The sequence below is a fragment of the Corvus moneduloides genome, chromosome 2, assembly GCF_009650955.1.
Source record: "Corvus moneduloides isolate bCorMon1 chromosome 2, bCorMon1.pri, whole genome shotgun sequence".
Lineage (NCBI taxonomy): Eukaryota > Metazoa > Chordata > Aves > Passeriformes > Corvidae > Corvus > Corvus moneduloides.
Window position 1 is genome coordinate 29,261,632 of NC_045477.1, and position 17,864 is coordinate 29,279,495.

The 17,864-nt window shown below is 47.3% G+C and overlaps 2 protein-coding genes across 2 annotated transcripts in view; one reads left to right on the forward strand and one right to left on the reverse strand.

Annotated features, from left to right (window-relative positions):
* EPHA1 (EPH receptor A1) overlaps nucleotides 1-6,508 on the forward strand; it is a 34,379-nt gene extending 27,871 nt beyond the window's left edge. Inside the window, exons 10-18 of the mRNA XM_032098826.1 lie at nucleotides 601-656; nucleotides 931-1,053; nucleotides 1,157-1,342; nucleotides 1,778-1,839; nucleotides 2,216-2,425; nucleotides 2,995-3,144; nucleotides 3,801-3,994; nucleotides 4,312-4,467; nucleotides 5,293-6,508. Coding sequence (XP_031954717.1) covers nucleotides 601-656; nucleotides 931-1,053; nucleotides 1,157-1,342; nucleotides 1,778-1,839; nucleotides 2,216-2,425; nucleotides 2,995-3,144; nucleotides 3,801-3,994; nucleotides 4,312-4,467; nucleotides 5,293-5,371 — 1,216 coding nt within the window. The 3' untranslated portion in view covers nucleotides 5,372-6,508. The remainder of the gene's footprint in view (nucleotides 1-600; nucleotides 657-930; nucleotides 1,054-1,156; nucleotides 1,343-1,777; nucleotides 1,840-2,215; nucleotides 2,426-2,994; nucleotides 3,145-3,800; nucleotides 3,995-4,311; nucleotides 4,468-5,292) is intronic.
* Nucleotides 6,509-9,921: 3,413 nt separating this feature from the next.
* Nucleotides 9,922-17,864, reverse strand: part of ZYX (zyxin) — a 29,414-nt gene continuing 21,471 nt past the window's right edge. Inside the window, 8 exon segments of the mRNA XM_032098827.1 lie at nucleotides 9,922-11,113; nucleotides 11,522-11,642; nucleotides 11,904-12,082; nucleotides 12,240-12,409; nucleotides 12,494-12,635; nucleotides 12,951-13,457; nucleotides 13,759-13,851; nucleotides 14,834-15,033. Of these exon segments, the coding sequence (XP_031954718.1) occupies nucleotides 11,003-11,113; nucleotides 11,522-11,642; nucleotides 11,904-12,082; nucleotides 12,240-12,409; nucleotides 12,494-12,635; nucleotides 12,951-13,457; nucleotides 13,759-13,851; nucleotides 14,834-15,033 (1,523 nt within the window). The 3' untranslated portion in view covers nucleotides 9,922-11,002.

The following is a 17,864-nucleotide window of genomic DNA, read 5'->3' on the forward strand; positions in this document are numbered from 1 at the left end:
TTGATTAGCAGGATTGGAGGGATTGATATTTTAAGATAATATTTGCTGTTGGAAACAGAGGAAAATGTGGTGATTTCTCAGTTTTGTTATAATCCAGCAGCATCATATTGTTATCATGACAGAGGAATAAAAATGTTGTTAGGGTACAATCATCTCTGTAGCTGCTGACCAGTTGAGTGGTAATGCATGTATGCAGTCATTTCAAACCATTTTCCACATACCGTTACTGCTGGGGTCCTCTACCCATATACAGAATTCTACTTTCCTTCTCAATGTCTATAAGGCTGCTATTGCTTGGTTTTAAGAAGATCAGATACTCTACTGGAAGCATACAGAAAACATAAAATAAACAGAAATTCATCTGTAACTCAGCACAAAACTCCCTGTATGAAAACAAAGCTCCATTTCTAAATGTTAATGAGCCGTCACATTTTATTGCCAGCCGTACTTTTCCAAGTAGGTGCAGTGTCTGGTTCCACTTTGCTCTGTGCTACCCTGAACTCTGTCCCTAACCAGCTAGGGAAGGCATGCTCAAAGTCTTGCTTTTCCCTTTGCTATCTGCTGACCATTTTATTTTCACGACTCTTTGTGATGTTCCAGGAGGGCTCGTTGGAGACATGCACGGCCAGATTACAATACTTCGGGCTTTGAGCGAGGTGAGCTTCAAAGGGGTGATAAAACCAGGGGGAAGCCTGGAATGTGTTGGAAGGGATGAAAAGAAATATTGGTTTCAAACCAGACACTGGCATGGCTTTTCTGATGTAATTTGCCTCTTCCCACAAATTCTACTCTTCAATGTAGGTTTGGTAGATTTTTTTACTGCCATTGTTAGAAGCCCATGGATTCACTTCTGCTTTTGTAGCTATTCTTTAAAAAGGTTGTCCAAAGAGCTGACAGGTTAATTTGCTCTTTTGTTTCCCTTTACCATAGAGAAGGTCTGGTTGAAACCCTATGTAGACCTGCAACCATATGATGACCCCAGCAGAGGAGTCCTGGAATTCACTAAGGAACTGGACGTCTCTTGTGTCACTATGGAGAACGTGATTGGAGAGGGTGAGTTACTTATTGCTCTCCCCATCTTTCAGTTTCCCCACACTGTTGTTTTGCTACCCATCCTTGAGTTCATCTGTGACATTTTGCCTCTGGTTGTCTTCAGGGGAGTTTGGGGAGGTCTATCGTGGGTCCCTGAGACTCCCAGGGAAAGAACGTATTGTGGTTGCCATCAAGACTCTGAAATCAACATACTCAGACTCACAGTGGTGGAACTTTCTGCGTGAAGCAACAATTATGGGGCAGTTCAATCACCCGAACATTGTGCGTCTGGAGGGAGTTGTCACCAAAAGTAAGTGTGTGTGTGAGAGAGTCCTGGAATGAGAGCAGAAACTGGCACATTTCTCAGGCTTTTCTTAGTGAGTTTGCTGTCAGAGAGGCTGTTCTGGGAGAAGACAGGCATTGTCATGTCAGAGAACAAGGAAGGGAGGAGAGGTATGGATTTCCAACAGAGTCCTGAGACAATGTTAGGAGAGATCTTCTAGGGCTGGTGAGTAGATGAGGAGTCAGGATAGTGTAAGGGATGCTACAGGGTTATATGTGTGACACCAGGAGGAGTACAAGATCATTGGGAGATGTCAAAGGAGAAGGGGCAGCCAGCTGTGCCAGTGGAGTGGGGGTGTTAGCTGGGGTTGGACGTGGTTCTCTGTGTTGGGGAATGTGGAGAGCATTGAAAGGCATGAGTAGGAGAATTTGAAAAGGCTTAAACTGTCTTGTCTTCCTCAAGGGAGGCCAATGATGATCATCACTGAGTATATGGAAAATGGAGCACTGGATACCTTCCTCCGGGTGAGAAACTCCAATCTGTAATCAGCTTGTGTACTGCCAGAACTTGCACTTGACCTGGATTTAGGGCCCTAAAATAAAACTAGAAATAAGATCTAGACATCCACTTACTTTCTGCTTACTGACATTTCCAGTGTCAGCAGCAGAAGCTTGATGCCATCCAGTTTGTTCAGTGACCAGAGTGGTGTCTGGAAATGCAGTTGCCTAATGATGACTCTGGAGACCACCACCAGTCCCCTAGTGAGAACCTGTTGGGGTCTTTGGGCTGCAGCATTGCCTTTTTGCTTGTTCACCACTGCCCGTTTTTGTAAGTTAGTAAGGTCAGCGACTAGAAGCCAAGCGGATCAATGTCACTTCTCTCACTTCTTCTTCCATGCAGGAGAATGAGGAAAAATTTAGCCCTGTGCAGCTTGTGAGCATGCTGCAGGGAATAGCCTCTGGCATGACCTACCTTTCAGAACACAATTATGTGCACCGGGATCTGGCTGCTCGTAACATCCTGGTAACACGCAGTCTCCAGTGCAAGGTGTCTGACTTCGGTCTCTCACGAATTTTGGAGAATGATGCAGAGGGAACCTATGAAACCAAGGTGAGGCAAACCCAGTCTTTCAGCTGTGTAAATTAACTGTAGTCTCTGAGGAAAGCCTGTAGTAAAATTACAAGTCATGGTGTGGATGGTTCAGAAGGTGGTACTTTTGTCTCTGGAGTCCAGGTTGATTTAGTTTGCTAAGAAATTCAGAGGGACTGTGGTGTTAAAATGAGAAGCAAAATAAGAGGTCTCATCTCTTGGACTCAGTTACTGAATCTAGCTTAGAAGATAGCCTTGCTGTGGTCAGTTTTGGACTAGGGTCATCTCCATGTCTCTTTCAATGAAAGTTCCAGTAATTCTAATGGGTGGTGTCCTTCAAAGCAGGGCTGTGACTGGTGTCAGGCTCTTCACTCCCACAGCAGAGATTTTGTGTAGCATTCAACTGAACAGAGGGCTTAAACTCATTTACTTTCCAAGAATATTTCTCTCCTTTTGAGAAATTTCCCACGTCACTTCAAATGAAGTGGGCTCAATCTCTGAACCACTTTGTAAGGTCCTTACATGAAAACACTGGAGAAATACAATTCAGTGATACATGCTGGATACATTGTGTTTCTTCTCTTTTACAGGGTGGTAAGATTCCTATCCGATGGACAGCCCCAGAGGCCATTGCTCACCGGATTTTCACCTCAGCCAGTGATGTCTGGAGCTTTGGAATCGTCATGTGGGAGGTGCTGTCATTTGGTGACAAGCCATATGGACACATGACCAATCAAGAGGTAACAGACACTGAGTTCAAGGGCTGATTTAAAAAATAAACTAGGCATGTGGGCCCAACTTTTGTAGATCCCCCTCAGCCTGCAGTCTTGACTTTCTTTTGAACACATAACTACTATGTTTCCCTCCCTGCTAAAAATCAGTGCAACCAAGTCAAGGACAATAAGTATTGAGGTGTCAACAGCAATAAGCCAAATTAAGAGTAGTTAAATCAGCCATGGCATTTGGATCTGGAGATATTCTCCACTGGTTTTGTTTTCTCCTTCCTCTAGCTCTGGTGCATTATGTGTCATCTCATTCTAGGCTCAGAACATGCTGTTGAAATTATTCCTCAGAGTCTGGTTCCCCTTCTCTCACTGTGCCAGGACCATTTGGCCCTCACTTGTCCTCACTTCTCATGAACATGTCCTGAGTGGCAAATGGGAGCTAAACTAGTAAAGGACTGAAAATACATGCATATGCCACTTCAGTTTTTGGCATCCCTTAGGTGTCTTGATCCTGTGCTGTGCTGCCCAAACCCTGTGTCATACACATGTAATTTGCATCAACCCCTCCCTGGCTGCACACTGTAAAGTGGTGAATGGCTGCTCCCAGAGGTCTCTGGCTTCTATTCTGCACTCTTTGCTCTTGGCCAGATTTCTCTCTGTCCTCTGTGCAGGTGATGAAAAGCTTAGAGGATGGGTACCGGCTCCCCCCGCCTGTGGATTGCCCATCTATCCTCTACGAACTCATGAAGAATTGCTGGTCACACGATCGGATGAGGAGGCCTCATTTTCAGGAAATCCGGGCACAGCTGCAACATTTCATCTCAAGTCCCCAACTCCTCCGGCCTGTTGCAGACTTTGACCCCAGGTAAGCAGGCTGTCACCAGAGGAGGAGGGGTTAACTGGGATGCTTCACCTCCCAGTCCCCAGCAGGAGGAGAGGCAGTGCGAACAATGCAGACTGGAAAGATGCACCGTGAGTGCTCTGTGTGCAGAAGATAGTGGTCGTCTCTGTTTCCTGGTGACAGAGGGCAGAGCCACTGGCCTGCTCTGACCTCACTTTGCAGAGAGCAGATTAGTTGGCCCTGCCCTGGCAGAGGGTGCTTGCTTGCCCTTCGGCTACTGTCTCCTAGTGCTGTCCATTTCAGGCGGTTGCCTGGCTAATGAAGCGTTTATGTGTCTCTAGGGTAACACTCCGTCTCCCCAGCTGCAGTGGGTCTGATGGGATCCCCTACCGATCCATCCCTGAGTGGCTGGAATCCATTCGCATGAAGCGCTACATCTCCAACTTCCGCACTGCCGGCCTGGACACCATGGAGTCCATTCTGGAGCTCACTGCTGAGTAAGTGCAGGCCAGGCTCCCACAGGGCCCCTCAGGCTGTGCTACAAGGAGCTGTGCTTGTCCTTGTGTGATCTGAACAAGCACTGATATTTACTTGGAAGGCTTCTCTCCATCCTTCTCCATGCAGTTAAATGGAAGTGGACGGGCTTCTTCACCTAAAAGGGAAGGATCAGCCCAAACTGTGAGACTAATTTCCTAACTTGAGGCTCTTCAGGGGTCTTCAGCTGCTCTGAACTCACATCAGACACAAACAGCAATGGGAAGAATAGATGGCAAACAGTTCTCTAACCTGTCTCCCTACCCTTGTAGGACTTTGTAAGATAATTTCCTTGCCACAAATTCCATATGGACTAGTGATATCCCCCCCACTCCATCAGCCAGGCACTGTTGTGTCATAGAGCAAATCTTTCTGGGCTCCTCAGAAGGACTCAGGACACAGCTGTGTTATTTTGTCGGGGATGTACAGCCACCTCCAACCAGAGCAGTTACACGAAACAAATGAGCAGGCACAGACCTGCTGAAGGGTTGAGACATGGCCCCTATCACAAGCTGATTTAATCACAAATCCTGATTTACTGGGAGCATAGGCCTAGTCACAAAGTGGGAGAGGTCAGTTGACTGGGTGGGCAGAGGTAGCCAGGGAAGGGCAGGAATATCTAGGAGTTTCTTCCCTCTAGAGGAAAGGCAGGTGTATTAGGAGGCACTGAGGGAAAGGAAGCTTTCTGAACTCATGCTTGGTAACTGTTTCTGCCCTTACCCACACCCTTGTCCCTAAGGAACAAGAACAGCAATTCATTTCTTCCTTTCTTTTCCGATTTCCTTCAGGGACTTGAAACAAATGGGAGTATCACTTCCAGGCCACCAGAAGAGGATCTTGTGCAGCATCCAAGGCTTTAAGGAGTGATCAGTTGTTGCATTCCTAAGCTTGAAAAATGCCCATCCTTACCAGATATCACTTGGAATCATTCCTATGGCAATTGCTTCCAAATGAGTGACTGGACAAGCAAAGCAAAACAACCAGAACTGAAAAAGCTCATGAGGCAACACCACCTGCTCTCATTTCTGTTCCCCCTTGCTTTAGCTCTACAGCAGCCATCAGTACGTTTCAGAGCAGTGGTCTTAGAAACTGTTCTCAGCCCTGTCTTCTGCAGTCTACTTTGTGCAGCACTAAGTAGGCCTTGTAGTCCACATACTGGAGTTTCAGACCCTCAGTATATCAGATGGAGTACAAAGTGGGTGGAGGGTGGTGGATAATGTTTTAAGATTGGAGATGAGGGTTCAGGATAGACTGGGACATTCAGGGAGCAGGCACAAGAATACAGACAGGTAGAGACAGGGCTCATTCACTCCTTGGCATACATTCCTTCTCACTTCAGCACCCTTCTGTCTTTCTTATTTTGCATCAGGAACAAACTATTCAGTTCTTCACGAGGCTGCTGGTAAGGCATATATATTTTTAATGCAGCTATTCTTGCCTTGAACACCAGCCTGTGGTGTACTTCTTTCTTTGGAGGAGAAACTGGGAGTAGAAGCACACCCCGCTGTAACTTGTGTGATCACAGCACCTCAGCATGTTGCTGTTTTGCACATGCACACTTCAGAGGGGAGATTTACATCTCTCCAAACTGCTTAATACCTTTTCTTATGCCATGGACAGAAAACCCTTTACGTATCCATTTTTCTCTGCCCCTTTTTAAAAGAGACAATAGTCTTGTTTGGCTGGAATAGGGTATTTGTAACAGAAAAATGTGTAGGTGGTCTGTCTTACTCCTTCTCTGTGGAGGAAATGTTATTATTTATCAGATCTCGAGACAGTTATAGTCTGTAAATAATATTTTGTAAATAAACCTGTGGCAGAGCAGGCTGTGTTGGAATTCTTTGGCTTAATTCAAATGTGATTGAGACCTTTAGCATACCTATCATAAGTTCCAGCAGGGTTCTTACATCCACCTTTAGTTGTTTCAGCCAACGGTCTTTGTCCATTTAACTGCAGATGTAACATGGAAGTGCAATTGCATTAGGATTAAAGGATACCTTTGCAGCTGGTCACTTCAGATTTTTTTCTTTCACCCAGTTACAGGCTTATCTATCCAACATCCAAGTCCATCTTTTTACAGATCCTGTGATTATTCCTAAATCATAAGAAATATTAGCAGCTACTGCTGTGTTTGATGAAATACATGTGAGTAGTACTTCTTTCTCCTGCAGACTAGACTGTCCAGGAGAAAGAAAGATTCTCACTGATGTTCCTGAGACTTTCTCCCACCTGGGAAGAGTAGCTACCTCAAGATTTATTTTTGAAGTCTGGGTTGGTGAAATTGAGTGCTACACATTCAGCAATGTGACTTGCTAGGGGTAACAGTGTCTCCATAACTGTATAATGCTCTAAAGTCTTAAGGCTATAAATTAAGACTGCTGTGCCTGGGAAGGTCTTCCTTAATCATAACAGGAGGGCTAAGAAGCAGAGATCTAAAGAACTGGAACCTGAAGCAAGAAGGCTGGTTTCTATTCGACACAGACCATGGCTACTCAAGTCACTGCAGCTATAGCAAGAGGGAGAGCTGACAAGCAAACCTCTGACTGTGAGTTTTTACTGTATCCGTCTTAGTAATAGCTTTTTTTTAACGTGAAGTATAGGTAACCAGTAAATTTGCTACCTGGCAGATACCCAAGCTAGCAGATAAGCCCTGATGAAGCCAACACAAGAGTATGAGCCTGTGCCATGCACGTGTAAATTTTGGCCTATCACTGCAGATGATAGAGAAGTGGGAGTGGTTGATACATCAGATGGTTGCACTGCCATGCAGAGGGACCTTAATAGGGGAGAGAAATGAGAAGAGGGGAGATTCAGGAAGTTAAACCAAGGGAAATGCAGAGCCTCACCACTGGGGAGGAATAGCCTCACGCATCAGTACAAGCTGGGGACTGGAAGGTAGCTTTGCAGGAGAGGACTTGCAGGTCATTGTGAACAGCAAGTTGCACCTGAACCCTTTAACAAAGAAACACGACAGTACCTGGGCTGCATTTCAGCAAATGCATCACCAGTAACTGGAAGGAGGCCATTCTTTCTCTTTATTCCAGCATTGGTCAGACACCTGAAGTGTTGCGTCCAATCTTGGGGTCCCTAGCACAAAGGACGACATGGACAGTGGAGCAAGTCCAGTGAAAGGCCACTGGTTTTGAATGGATTAGAGCATCTGACATACAAGGAGAGGCTGAGAGAGCTTAGGGGCTGTTCAGCCTCAAGAGGAGAATGTTTGGGTGGCTTTTATCATTCTGTATAAATACCTGATGGTGAAAAAGGAGCCAGACACTCCTCAGTGGTATCCAGTGAAAGAAGTAGCAGTGAGAACGCACCAAAATGCAGTAAATGGAAGATGAGAAAAAACTTACTGTGAGAGTTGTTAACACTGGAACAGATTATCCAAGTCTCATCCTTTAAGGTATTAAAAAGCAACCTGCTCTGGTTGACCCAGCTCTGAGTAGGGAGGTCCCTTTCAACTTCAAGTGTTAGGAGCTGCTGAATCAGCTGGCCTGATAGAGAAGAGGCTGTTCAGTTCCATGTCCTCAGGGCACAGCCAGCAGCAAGCCTGAGCATGTATTCCCAATAGGCACTCATGCACAGAAAATCTCCAAGTACATAATGCATGCATGTGTATAAACGCACACACACTGCACATGACTGGCCCGAGGCAGAGAGCACAGCAGACATGCAAGCACAGCACAAACAGCCTAATCCTCTTCCTGGCTCTGGCTGATCAGGATGAACCTGTTAGAGGGAAACATACATCTATAGGATGGATCCCTCTAGTGCCCGAGACCAGCCATCCTGCAGCTGGCTCCACACCCTGGAGCCTGAGCTGGTCTCCTCAGTTGCTGGCAAATCCTCAAGGCCTGCAGCCATGCTGCACGGTGAGCATGCAGACACGCACACACACCCCGGAGCCCTCCAAGAGTTAGCCTAAGACATTGGCTCTACCCAGCAGCTGGCTCCAGGATCCCCTGGTCCCCCGGTGTCCTCACACACAGATGCACTCTCTTCTCTTTCAGCTGGTCTCCAGACCCAAGAGTAGCTCCTGGGAACGTGAGCAGCTGACTCTCACACGTCTTTACAGCATTTAGCCAGACCCGCAGCCATGCCATGTGCCGGCTCCCAAATCTCTTGCCCTACTCACCAGCTACTCTGACTTGATTTTGCTGGCGATAACACACACCACCACAATATGCATGCACTCAGGTCTGTCCAGTTGCTGGCATTTAGATCCACTTGCACAGAACAGACTTCATGCACACAGAACAGGAAAAAAAAAAAAGCTATTATGAAGACAGGACAGACCACACCGATGACACACAGGGCATGGCCAGACAAGCGTACTGTGTACGTGCAGCCACCTCCTGTGCCCTTTTCCCATCAGTTTTTCCCATGGTGCTTCCCATCCTTGATCACTCACTTTTCCTGCCTTTGATCTCTTCCCTACACATCCCACAACAAGTGTTGTGCAGTCCCCAAATGCTCTTTCCATGCAGCCCATGCCCCTCAGAGGGACTAGCCTCCCTTTAACCCACAAGGTGATCCCTTCCCATTGACTCCATGGGATAGGTCTCCTACCCAGACACCAAGGCTATGGTCCTCTGGGAGGAGCAGTTAGTGCTTCTCTGCCCCAGCACTGTTCCTCTCCTCTGCACTCCTTGGTGTTTGTGGGCACAAGCTTTTAACAGCATGGCCTAGAAACAACCTCTCAAACAATGCCTACAAACTAGCAACAACTAGGGTAAGAAAAGTAATTGTACAATTTGTTTATTCTCTACTCATCCTATAGAAAACCTCAAGACATTTACTCGATCAATTTGCAAGGAGTCATTAAAGATTTGCCCCAAACTGGCAAGAGATCAAGAGTAGGTTTCATGTCTTTGAAGTGTAGAAACACTGGTGCTCACCACAAAAAGGAGTTTCACCTGCAGTGACCATGACAGTACCATGCTTAGAACAGTAAACAGCAAGCACAAACACTGAGGAGCAATAGCTAGGGCAAAGCAAACAAAGTGTCCACTTTTACTCCAATCCACTTGCATCTCACTGGAATACCCACCTCTGAGTGATCCATGAAGCAGACTGTTACGGTATCCGTCTTAGTAATAGCTTTTTTTAACGTGAATTATAGGTAACCAGTAAATTTGCTGCCTGGCAGATACCCAAGCTACAGTATTGCTGTACTGAACTGCAGTCTTCCACTGCTTTAAATGAGAGCTACTCTTCAGGCACAGAAAAATAGAAGCCTGGAAAGCAGACCAAGAGGTGGAGAGAGAAAGGCCATGTTCAGACTCCTGATCTCCGGAGGCTAGGTAGAATAGCAGCTATACATTTGGCAATGTGTAAAAAAGCTCTACAATGGCAGTTCTACTGCCAAAGACAGCAACTCTCATGGGTGGCTGAACAAATACAGCAGACACAGGTTAATGGAAAAAAACCACACATTTTATTGAATGCAAACAGTGGTTGGACAGTGTTGTTATTCAAAAGGTTTGTTCAGTTTGAGACAGTTTCTAGTCCAGGAAATGGGGCTCGGTGCAGTAACACTTAGAGCCAGACAGTACATTGCAATTACACTGCAGCTTTCACTGACAGCAGTGAAAGAAACCGTACTGGAACAGGAGACATTCCTCAGTCTGCTGAATCCTCATCCATGCACTGAGACGCCTCCTCACCATGTGCTGCCCGTCCTTACGACGGTCTTTATTTGTAAACATGCATTCTTTGGACTGCTTTGCTACTCTGGTGCCCAGCCTGGCTGTCCAGAAACCGCACTGGGAAACAAATCATTTTGGGAAGGGGAAAAAGATTTTTAAAAAAAAAAAAAAAGTTTCCAAACTCAGAGTAGTATTTCAAACACTGCCAGTTTAATCTGGCTAAGGAAAAAAAATGACAAGACAGTTAATCAGTAAAATCCTTTAGAGACAGAAAAGCTATAGCAGGTTAGCTTTTTCCAGCAACAGTAACAGATTCCCACTACTTTCTGCCTCCACACTCTAATCCAGGTGAGGGAGCAGGCAGAGGAAGGCATCCTGATAACGAGGTGTCACAAGATATAAAATAAAAGACAGAAGTGGTGCCACGATGCAGGCTTCCACCTTCTCAAGTCAAATCATTGTTCTTGGCTCCACGAAACTGAAGAATGCTCTCAGCCCTTCCCAGCACCTGCCACCAGGTCTTTCTTGCTTCTTCCACCAGGCGGTGGTGGAGGTCTGATCTTTATCCTCCAGAGTCTCGAGGGAACAGCAATTGTGCACTAACCTTATCACAGCCCCCAGCCTGGAATACACTGTGGCCAGGAAGCAGTGACAGGAGAAGAGATCCTTTCTTGGTGGGTGTGCAGAGTGAAGTCTAGGAGCAGTGAATCCTACATGAGTAAAGAACTGTGCTGGCATAGTCTCCATTGGTAGCAGTCTGCCTTGTCAGGCAGAGGGGTAGGACAATGGCAGGGAGGGAAGGAGTACTGAGAGTGGGGGACTCGAGGGAATGCCTCCTCGGAGCTCCTCAGCGCGCTGTTTTTGCACGGGCAGTGTGACACTTGATACACAGCACGTGCCCATCCAGAGGAAAGCACCCATTCTCATCTGCTTCAATGGACAAGGGCTTCCCACAGTCCTAAACAGGAAAAGAAGAGGCAGGGAGCTCAGTGATGGCCAAGAACAGGGTAAAGGCATTCGAGGATGCAGAAAGGCCCCACAGCGTCAGGTTAATTGCTCACAGCCCAGTGCTCTGTCCCTGATGGTGCTAATGGGAGACATTGTTTTGATGGGAGAGCAATCCCAGCACGTTCCCCTCTTACATACAGCTGCTATATTAGGCGTGTTAGAGAATATAACAACCCTGCACAGTCCCTGTTCATGAACCCATGGTCTGGGAATGTCTGATCTTTTTCTGAACGTACTTCAGAAACGCTCCAGATTCATTCAGAACAACTTCAGTGTTTGGTCAGCATAGACAACAAAGGTGCCCAGTTGCTGGTGATGAGCATGGGAGACATGGGAGGAGTGGGGCCACCAGTCTTACCTCACACTTGTAACATTTCATGTGGAAATTTTTCTCCAGTGCAACAACACGCACTGTCTCATCCTTTCCAGGCTCTGGCATGATAGGTTCACTACAGACTGAGCAGCGTGGAGCATACTTCCTGCAACACAAAACCATGGAGGAGACCATGACCACTGTGATGACATTCAAGGCAGGCTTCTCAGTGCTGTTCAATGGCATTAGCACCAGAGGGATCATAAATGTTTAGATGGAAAGACATCTTAATACTTTGCTGGCTCATTTTTAACTTCATGTCCAACAGAGGACATGGGCAACCCAACCCTGTACTGCAGAAAAAAGAAGCAGGTGTGAGGGACTCTGCCTTCTCTCATACACCACATACACATGTCTCCCTCGGTACCTGTGGTAGTCATCCACACAGTGAGGCTGGTTGGACTGGTCCACAATGAAGGAGGTCCCCTCCAGGGGGGTATGGCACATCACACAGGTGAAGCACTGGGGATGGTATGAGTTACCAGTGGCCTTCAGCATCCGGTCTGTGATGGTCTGCTTGCAGACGCTGCACTTTTCCAGGGTGCTCTGAGCCCAAAGGAAACAAATAAGACACATGAATCCAATCTCCCACCCCTGTGAGGCTTCACCACAGAAAGCAAGGATGGAAGGAGGAAGAGAAAGCAAGAGAGAACCACCACAGCGAGTTCAGCTCTCTCCAGCAGCTTCCACCCCAGTGACTCACAGCATAGCAGTCCTCACAGAAGGGCTTCTCATCCACATTGTAGAACTGCTGCCCCTGCAGCTGTTTCTCACATTTGAAGCAGGTGAAGCATTCCACGTGGAAGAGGCGGTCCAGGGCCCTCACAGCTGGCTGGGTTCGTGACAGGGGCTTCCGGCAGAAGCCGCAGAGCTCTGTCAATGGCAGAAGGAAAGGGGTCAGGAGAGATTAAAACCCACCACAGTCTTAATCTTACCGCTGCCATTGAGGGAACGCACCAGAAGTTGCAGCCTCTGCTGGGGGTGGATGCTCCATATCCTTCATTAGTTTCTGGGTCAACTTCTCCAGCTCTTCTACCTCCTTCATTGTCAGACAGGAATTCCCCCTAGGTGGATCTGCACTGGAACCTGTGGGTCTATGCTGCAGGAAGAAGAAACATTCAATCCCAAAAGATACATATAGACTCCTTCCCACTTAGTCCCTAATAAACCTAATTCTCTTGCCTTTACAGGTCCCCTCTGTTCATCTCTAGGAACAATCTTCCATCCACTGTGCTTGATCCTTTTCACCTCCACATGAAGTCCTACCCCTCTCCACCACTATCTCTATAGCTACATCTCTCTTTCAGATGGGTAACAGCCTCCCATAGCCTGGGGCAGATGCCCCCCTCATCCTCCCAACTTTACTCCCCATGTGCCTGTCCAAAAACACCAGTCCCATGGCTCTTTCCCTTACCGTGTCTTTTGCAGCAGCAGGTTTTTCTGTTGGACGTGGCTTCTCCTGCACTTGGGGTCTTTCCCTCTGCTGGGCATAGGTGAAATTAGGGGGCTGTGGTCGAGAGGAGGGGCCTGAAGGTGAAGGGGCTGTGAACTGAGTCTGAAGGGAAGTAGGGTGTCTTGTAGAATTTGAGGGAGCCACTGGAACACTGTCACCTGATTTGGACACAGACTTAGGAGAGCCAGCAACAGGAGATGGGGCGAATTTAGGGGTAGGCTGAGCAGAAGGGAGAGAGGGGGGTGGAGGGACTGGTGCCTGGGGCTCCTTGCGTTGCTGTGGGGCTGCCCATGGGGTTGGGGTGGGGTTCAAATCCACCCCAGGGGGCTTGAAAGATGAGCTTCCACTTGGCTTTGGTGTGAACTTAGAAGGAAAGGAATGAGGAGTATCTTTGGGTGCAGATGGTATTTCCACGGGGGCTTTTGCGGCCAGCGGTTTCTCCAGAGGACCTGTGGATCCTGCAGTGATCTGTAAAGAGAAACAGCAGAGAGAAAACAGGCAGTTAACAGAAAGGTGGAAGAGAAAATATGCCATCTATAGCAGTGAGTCAGTCAGCAGCTACCCCAGACCCAGCATCCTAAGAGTTTCCACACTGTGACATATTTAGCAGTGCAGACAGGTTGCAAGATCCATGCTTTCCGGTCCTTCACCAACACTTCCACGCTATGGTTTATCCAGACATTTTAATCTTCAGTAGCACCCTTCTCACTACCTCTGTTCAGCAAACCAGTCATCTCTTCTTCCACCTGCAACAGTCTGGACAGCTCACCCGGGATTTGAAGGGGTCATTCTTCTCCATGTCATCCAACATTACAGACAGTGAGTCAATCTCAAGATCAACGCTGCTCATCTTGCCACGTACCTACATCGCCATCCATGAGGAGAAAGGGAGCAGAGCATATTACAGGAACAGCCAGAGAAATGGGTGTATCATTCCCTTACAATAGCAGCCTTTGGTACTTTGCACTGCGGTACAGATCTGCTCCTTGCTTTGAATGGATAACAAGTTGGTGAGGATGAACAGGACACAGTCTCAAAGGTCTACAGTGGGAAAATCGACAGCCCAAGGAAGCTCAGACAGATTTAGGTGGGAAAAGACATCTGGACGTCTGTAGTCCAACACTGCTCACAGCAGAGCTAATTCCCAAGCAACACCAGGTTGCTCAGGGCCCCATCCAGGTGATTTCACAACATTCCCAATGATGCAGATTCCCCAGTCTTTCTAGGCACCCATGCCAGCAGTGAGCCACCCTTGGAGCGGAACAGGGTTTTCTTCTGTCCAAGAGGAATTTCCCTTGCCACAACTTCTGTCCATTGTCTCTTGGTGCACCCAAGTAAGAAGAATCTGTCTTCTCTCCAGCCCTCCTTTAGGCATTGCAGACTCAGTCAGAACCCTGCCTTGGCAGCCTCTTCTGTTCCAACCCCCAAAGGCTGCTATGGCCTTTCACTGGATTGCATCTTGTTCAGTATTCCACAGGGATCATTCCAATGGAAAGCCTGACTGGATATAGCCCTCCAAGATGCAGCCTCGCTAGCACAGAAGGGAGGAGTAATCACCATCCTTGTCCTTCTCACAAGTGCAGCCCAGCGTGTGGTTGGCCTTTGTTGCCACAAGGGCGCATTGCTGGCTCACACACACCTCACTGTCCACCGGGAACCCCAGGTCCTGCCCCGCAGAGCTGCAGCCCAGCCAGCTGACCCTAACCTGTGCTGGGCCACGGGGTGGTAGCATTCCCTGCTTTCCCGGATCTCAGGACTTCCTGCTGCTGAGCTCGGACAATAGCGAGAAGCTGTCCCAACTCACAGAGCATCACAGAAACCACACTTCCTTGGACCTCACTCACCTGTGGGGCAGGAACCTTGTTCACAGGTCCTTCATCGAACACTGGTGGAGGAGGAGGAGGTGGAGAAGGAGGTGAAGGAAAAGCTTCATCTGGGGCTGGTGGGAAAGGTTCTTCAAAGGGCGGTGGGGGTGGTGGAAATGCACAGTTTGAGGAGAAGCTTGCATCCTCCCCAGGTGGAGGAGGAGGTGGCAGCGGCAGGTCTATGGGGAAGAATGAGAATAAAAGCAACTTTGGATCATTTCTTACTCCTAACCAGAAGGGTTCTTGAAGACATTGCAGGAAGCAGGATCACGGAATCACAGAGTGTTTTGGGAGGGAAGAGACCTTCAAGAATATCTAGTTCGATCCTCACTGCCATGGGCAGGGATGCCACTCACTAGATCAGGTTGCTCAGGGCCCCATTCAGTGAGACCTTGAACACTTCCAGAAATGGGGCATCCACCTCTCTGGGCAACCTGTTCCAGTGCCTCACCACTCTGAGTAGAGAATCTCCTCCTGAAATTCTAATCTAATCTAAACCTGCCCTCTTTCAGTAGTCCTTATACTATCTGCACACAAAATCTCCATCTCCCTCTTTTTTATAACCCCTTAAGGTAGAAGGTGGCCACAATGAGCTCTCCCCAGAGCCCTCCCTTCCCCAGGCTGAACAACCCCATGTCTCTCAGCCTGTTTTCCTAGGAGAGGTGCTCCCACCCTCAGATCATCTTCATGGTCTCCTCTGGATTCACTCCAACAGGTCCACATCTTTCTTGTGCTGAGGACCCCAGAGCCAGATGCAGTATTCCAGGTGGGGTCTCATAAGAGTGGAGCAGAGAGGCAGAATCCCATCCCCATCTGCTGGTCACACCCCTTCTGATGCAGCCCAGGATGCCATCGACCTTCTGGGCAGTCAGGGCACACTGGTTCCCCTGTATCCACAGGGCCTCTGCACCCAACAAGGATGACTGAACTCCACAGGCTGTTTTTCACCTTGTCCAAAGCTTTTCATAATCACTTCATCTTTCCTCAGTAGCTGCTGCTGTTAGTCCCTGAGCAGAGTTCTTGTATATTTGGGAAACAGGTCTTGCTATGCTCTTTCCCGCTCCTTGTCCCATTCTTTGATCCCCAGCATACCCTTCTCTTGCCAGTAACTGGCTCAGATTATTGAACACAGGGTAGCATAGATGGAACGCCAGTGGACAACCCAGGACCTTGGAGAGCCTGTATTTTTACACAAAAATAAGCTGGTATCTCACAGCAGGATAGTAAGCACTACAAGAAACAAGTGGGGGGGAAAAAAGCAAGCTGGACCAATTACCCCTTAAGCGTATGAAGAATCTTTGAAATGGCTTTGTTTTTCTGGGGCATAAAACCAGCTCTGATTTTAGAGGCTAATGTGTCTTCACACCAATATACATTAGGACACAAGAAATTTTCCAAAACCCTTTTAAGCAGGCTGGAAAGCACCACAGTGCCTCAGAGTTTTCTAGAAAACCCCATTGCTTCCACCTATTTGTATCTGCCCAAGATGCAGAACAAACAAAACCAACCATTTTCTACTACAACACAGACAAACAAATGTGAATCCTTCTCCCTTCACCATGTAGGGGAGGAACTGTCCTCCTATCGACCACACAGCAAAGAACATCAAAGATGAGGAGGTGTAACTTCCACGTGCCTTCTTCTAGACACCCACCCCTCTTCCAGGCTAGCCCCAATGAGCAGTAGGGTATAAGACCAAGCTTTTTACTCCAGCTATTCCAAGTGCAACTTTTAACAGCAGTAATTGAATTCTCATCTTCATATCCAGCTGTGGTCAACAGGCTTTATAAGGACTTCTCATCTGTAACCTAAGGGAGACAATACTGCCCCTTTAGAAGATTAAAGCCAAAATCTTATTAGCCTGTGGAATGCATAAACTGCCCTGGTATGCAACACCTCTTCCAAGCCTTCTTGTGCTGCAGAAATTCTGCTGGGGGGAGGGAGTAATACTATGTATTTTTTTTCTTTGAAATTACAGTTTGGGATCAAGCTTGTACATGCTTGCCTTTTGGTTTATTGAAACCATAAGAAACACAATCCTCATCTGTTGTCACGTTGTTTCAGATGCACTAAAAGCCTGTTTTATTAATTATTCACAGGACAAGAAAGTTCCTCACGAAGTTGTTATACCAGATTTACAGAATGATCAATACTAAATGTAACATTCCTACAGGAGTACTAACTTAGCCATCCTGTCATTTAAGACAAAGAGACCAACTGCTATAGCTTTGTATCATAAGTTTTGTTTGGGGAGTGTATAAGGAAGGCACAGAAGGACTGAAGATATGCACCAGAGAAGGATCAAATCAGATGCATTTCTCTCATGACTGAGTTTTGGTGGCTCATCTGTACCTCAGCTGTCTTGCTGGCAGCCCTTACCCAATGATGACACAGCAGCTTATGACAAATGGTTCTTTTGCTAGTTTTTCTGTCTAGTTACTCCATAATACCCACTTTAAGGATAAGAGAAGCAGAGCAAGCAACATCCAACACACACACTGTACATCGAAAAATAATTTTTAACATCCACCTGTCTACTTCAGGTAATATCTGTGTCAGTCTGAGGCCTTCTGACAGACACATCCCTAATCCAGACAACTATAGCAGAAAATGATAAATCCTAAGATGGGACCGTGGTTTCCACAGATACAAAATTCCAGCCAACAACATACAAGAAATAGGTCACCAGAGTTAGCTGGTATAATTTCAGGAGGCAGAAGCACCAGCATGTCCTTGTGACTTGAGAAATGGGAAAAACGGCTTAATCATTTCTCTCCTCTAAGCCCAGGACCACTCCTCCTACCATCAGGTCATCTGCCCAGCAACTTAGCCTGCTAACCTAGAAAACATCAGTGTTGCAGTCTGTGCTAAACAGTGAAAGAAAAGACATTTAAACCAGCAGTTGGCATTCTCCAAACACGTGTGTCCTGACTGAGGCACACTCTTTCCTTGACAGAGCCTTGGGGAAATAGGCAGCATCAATCATTAGCAAAGGGTCCCTACCAAAATT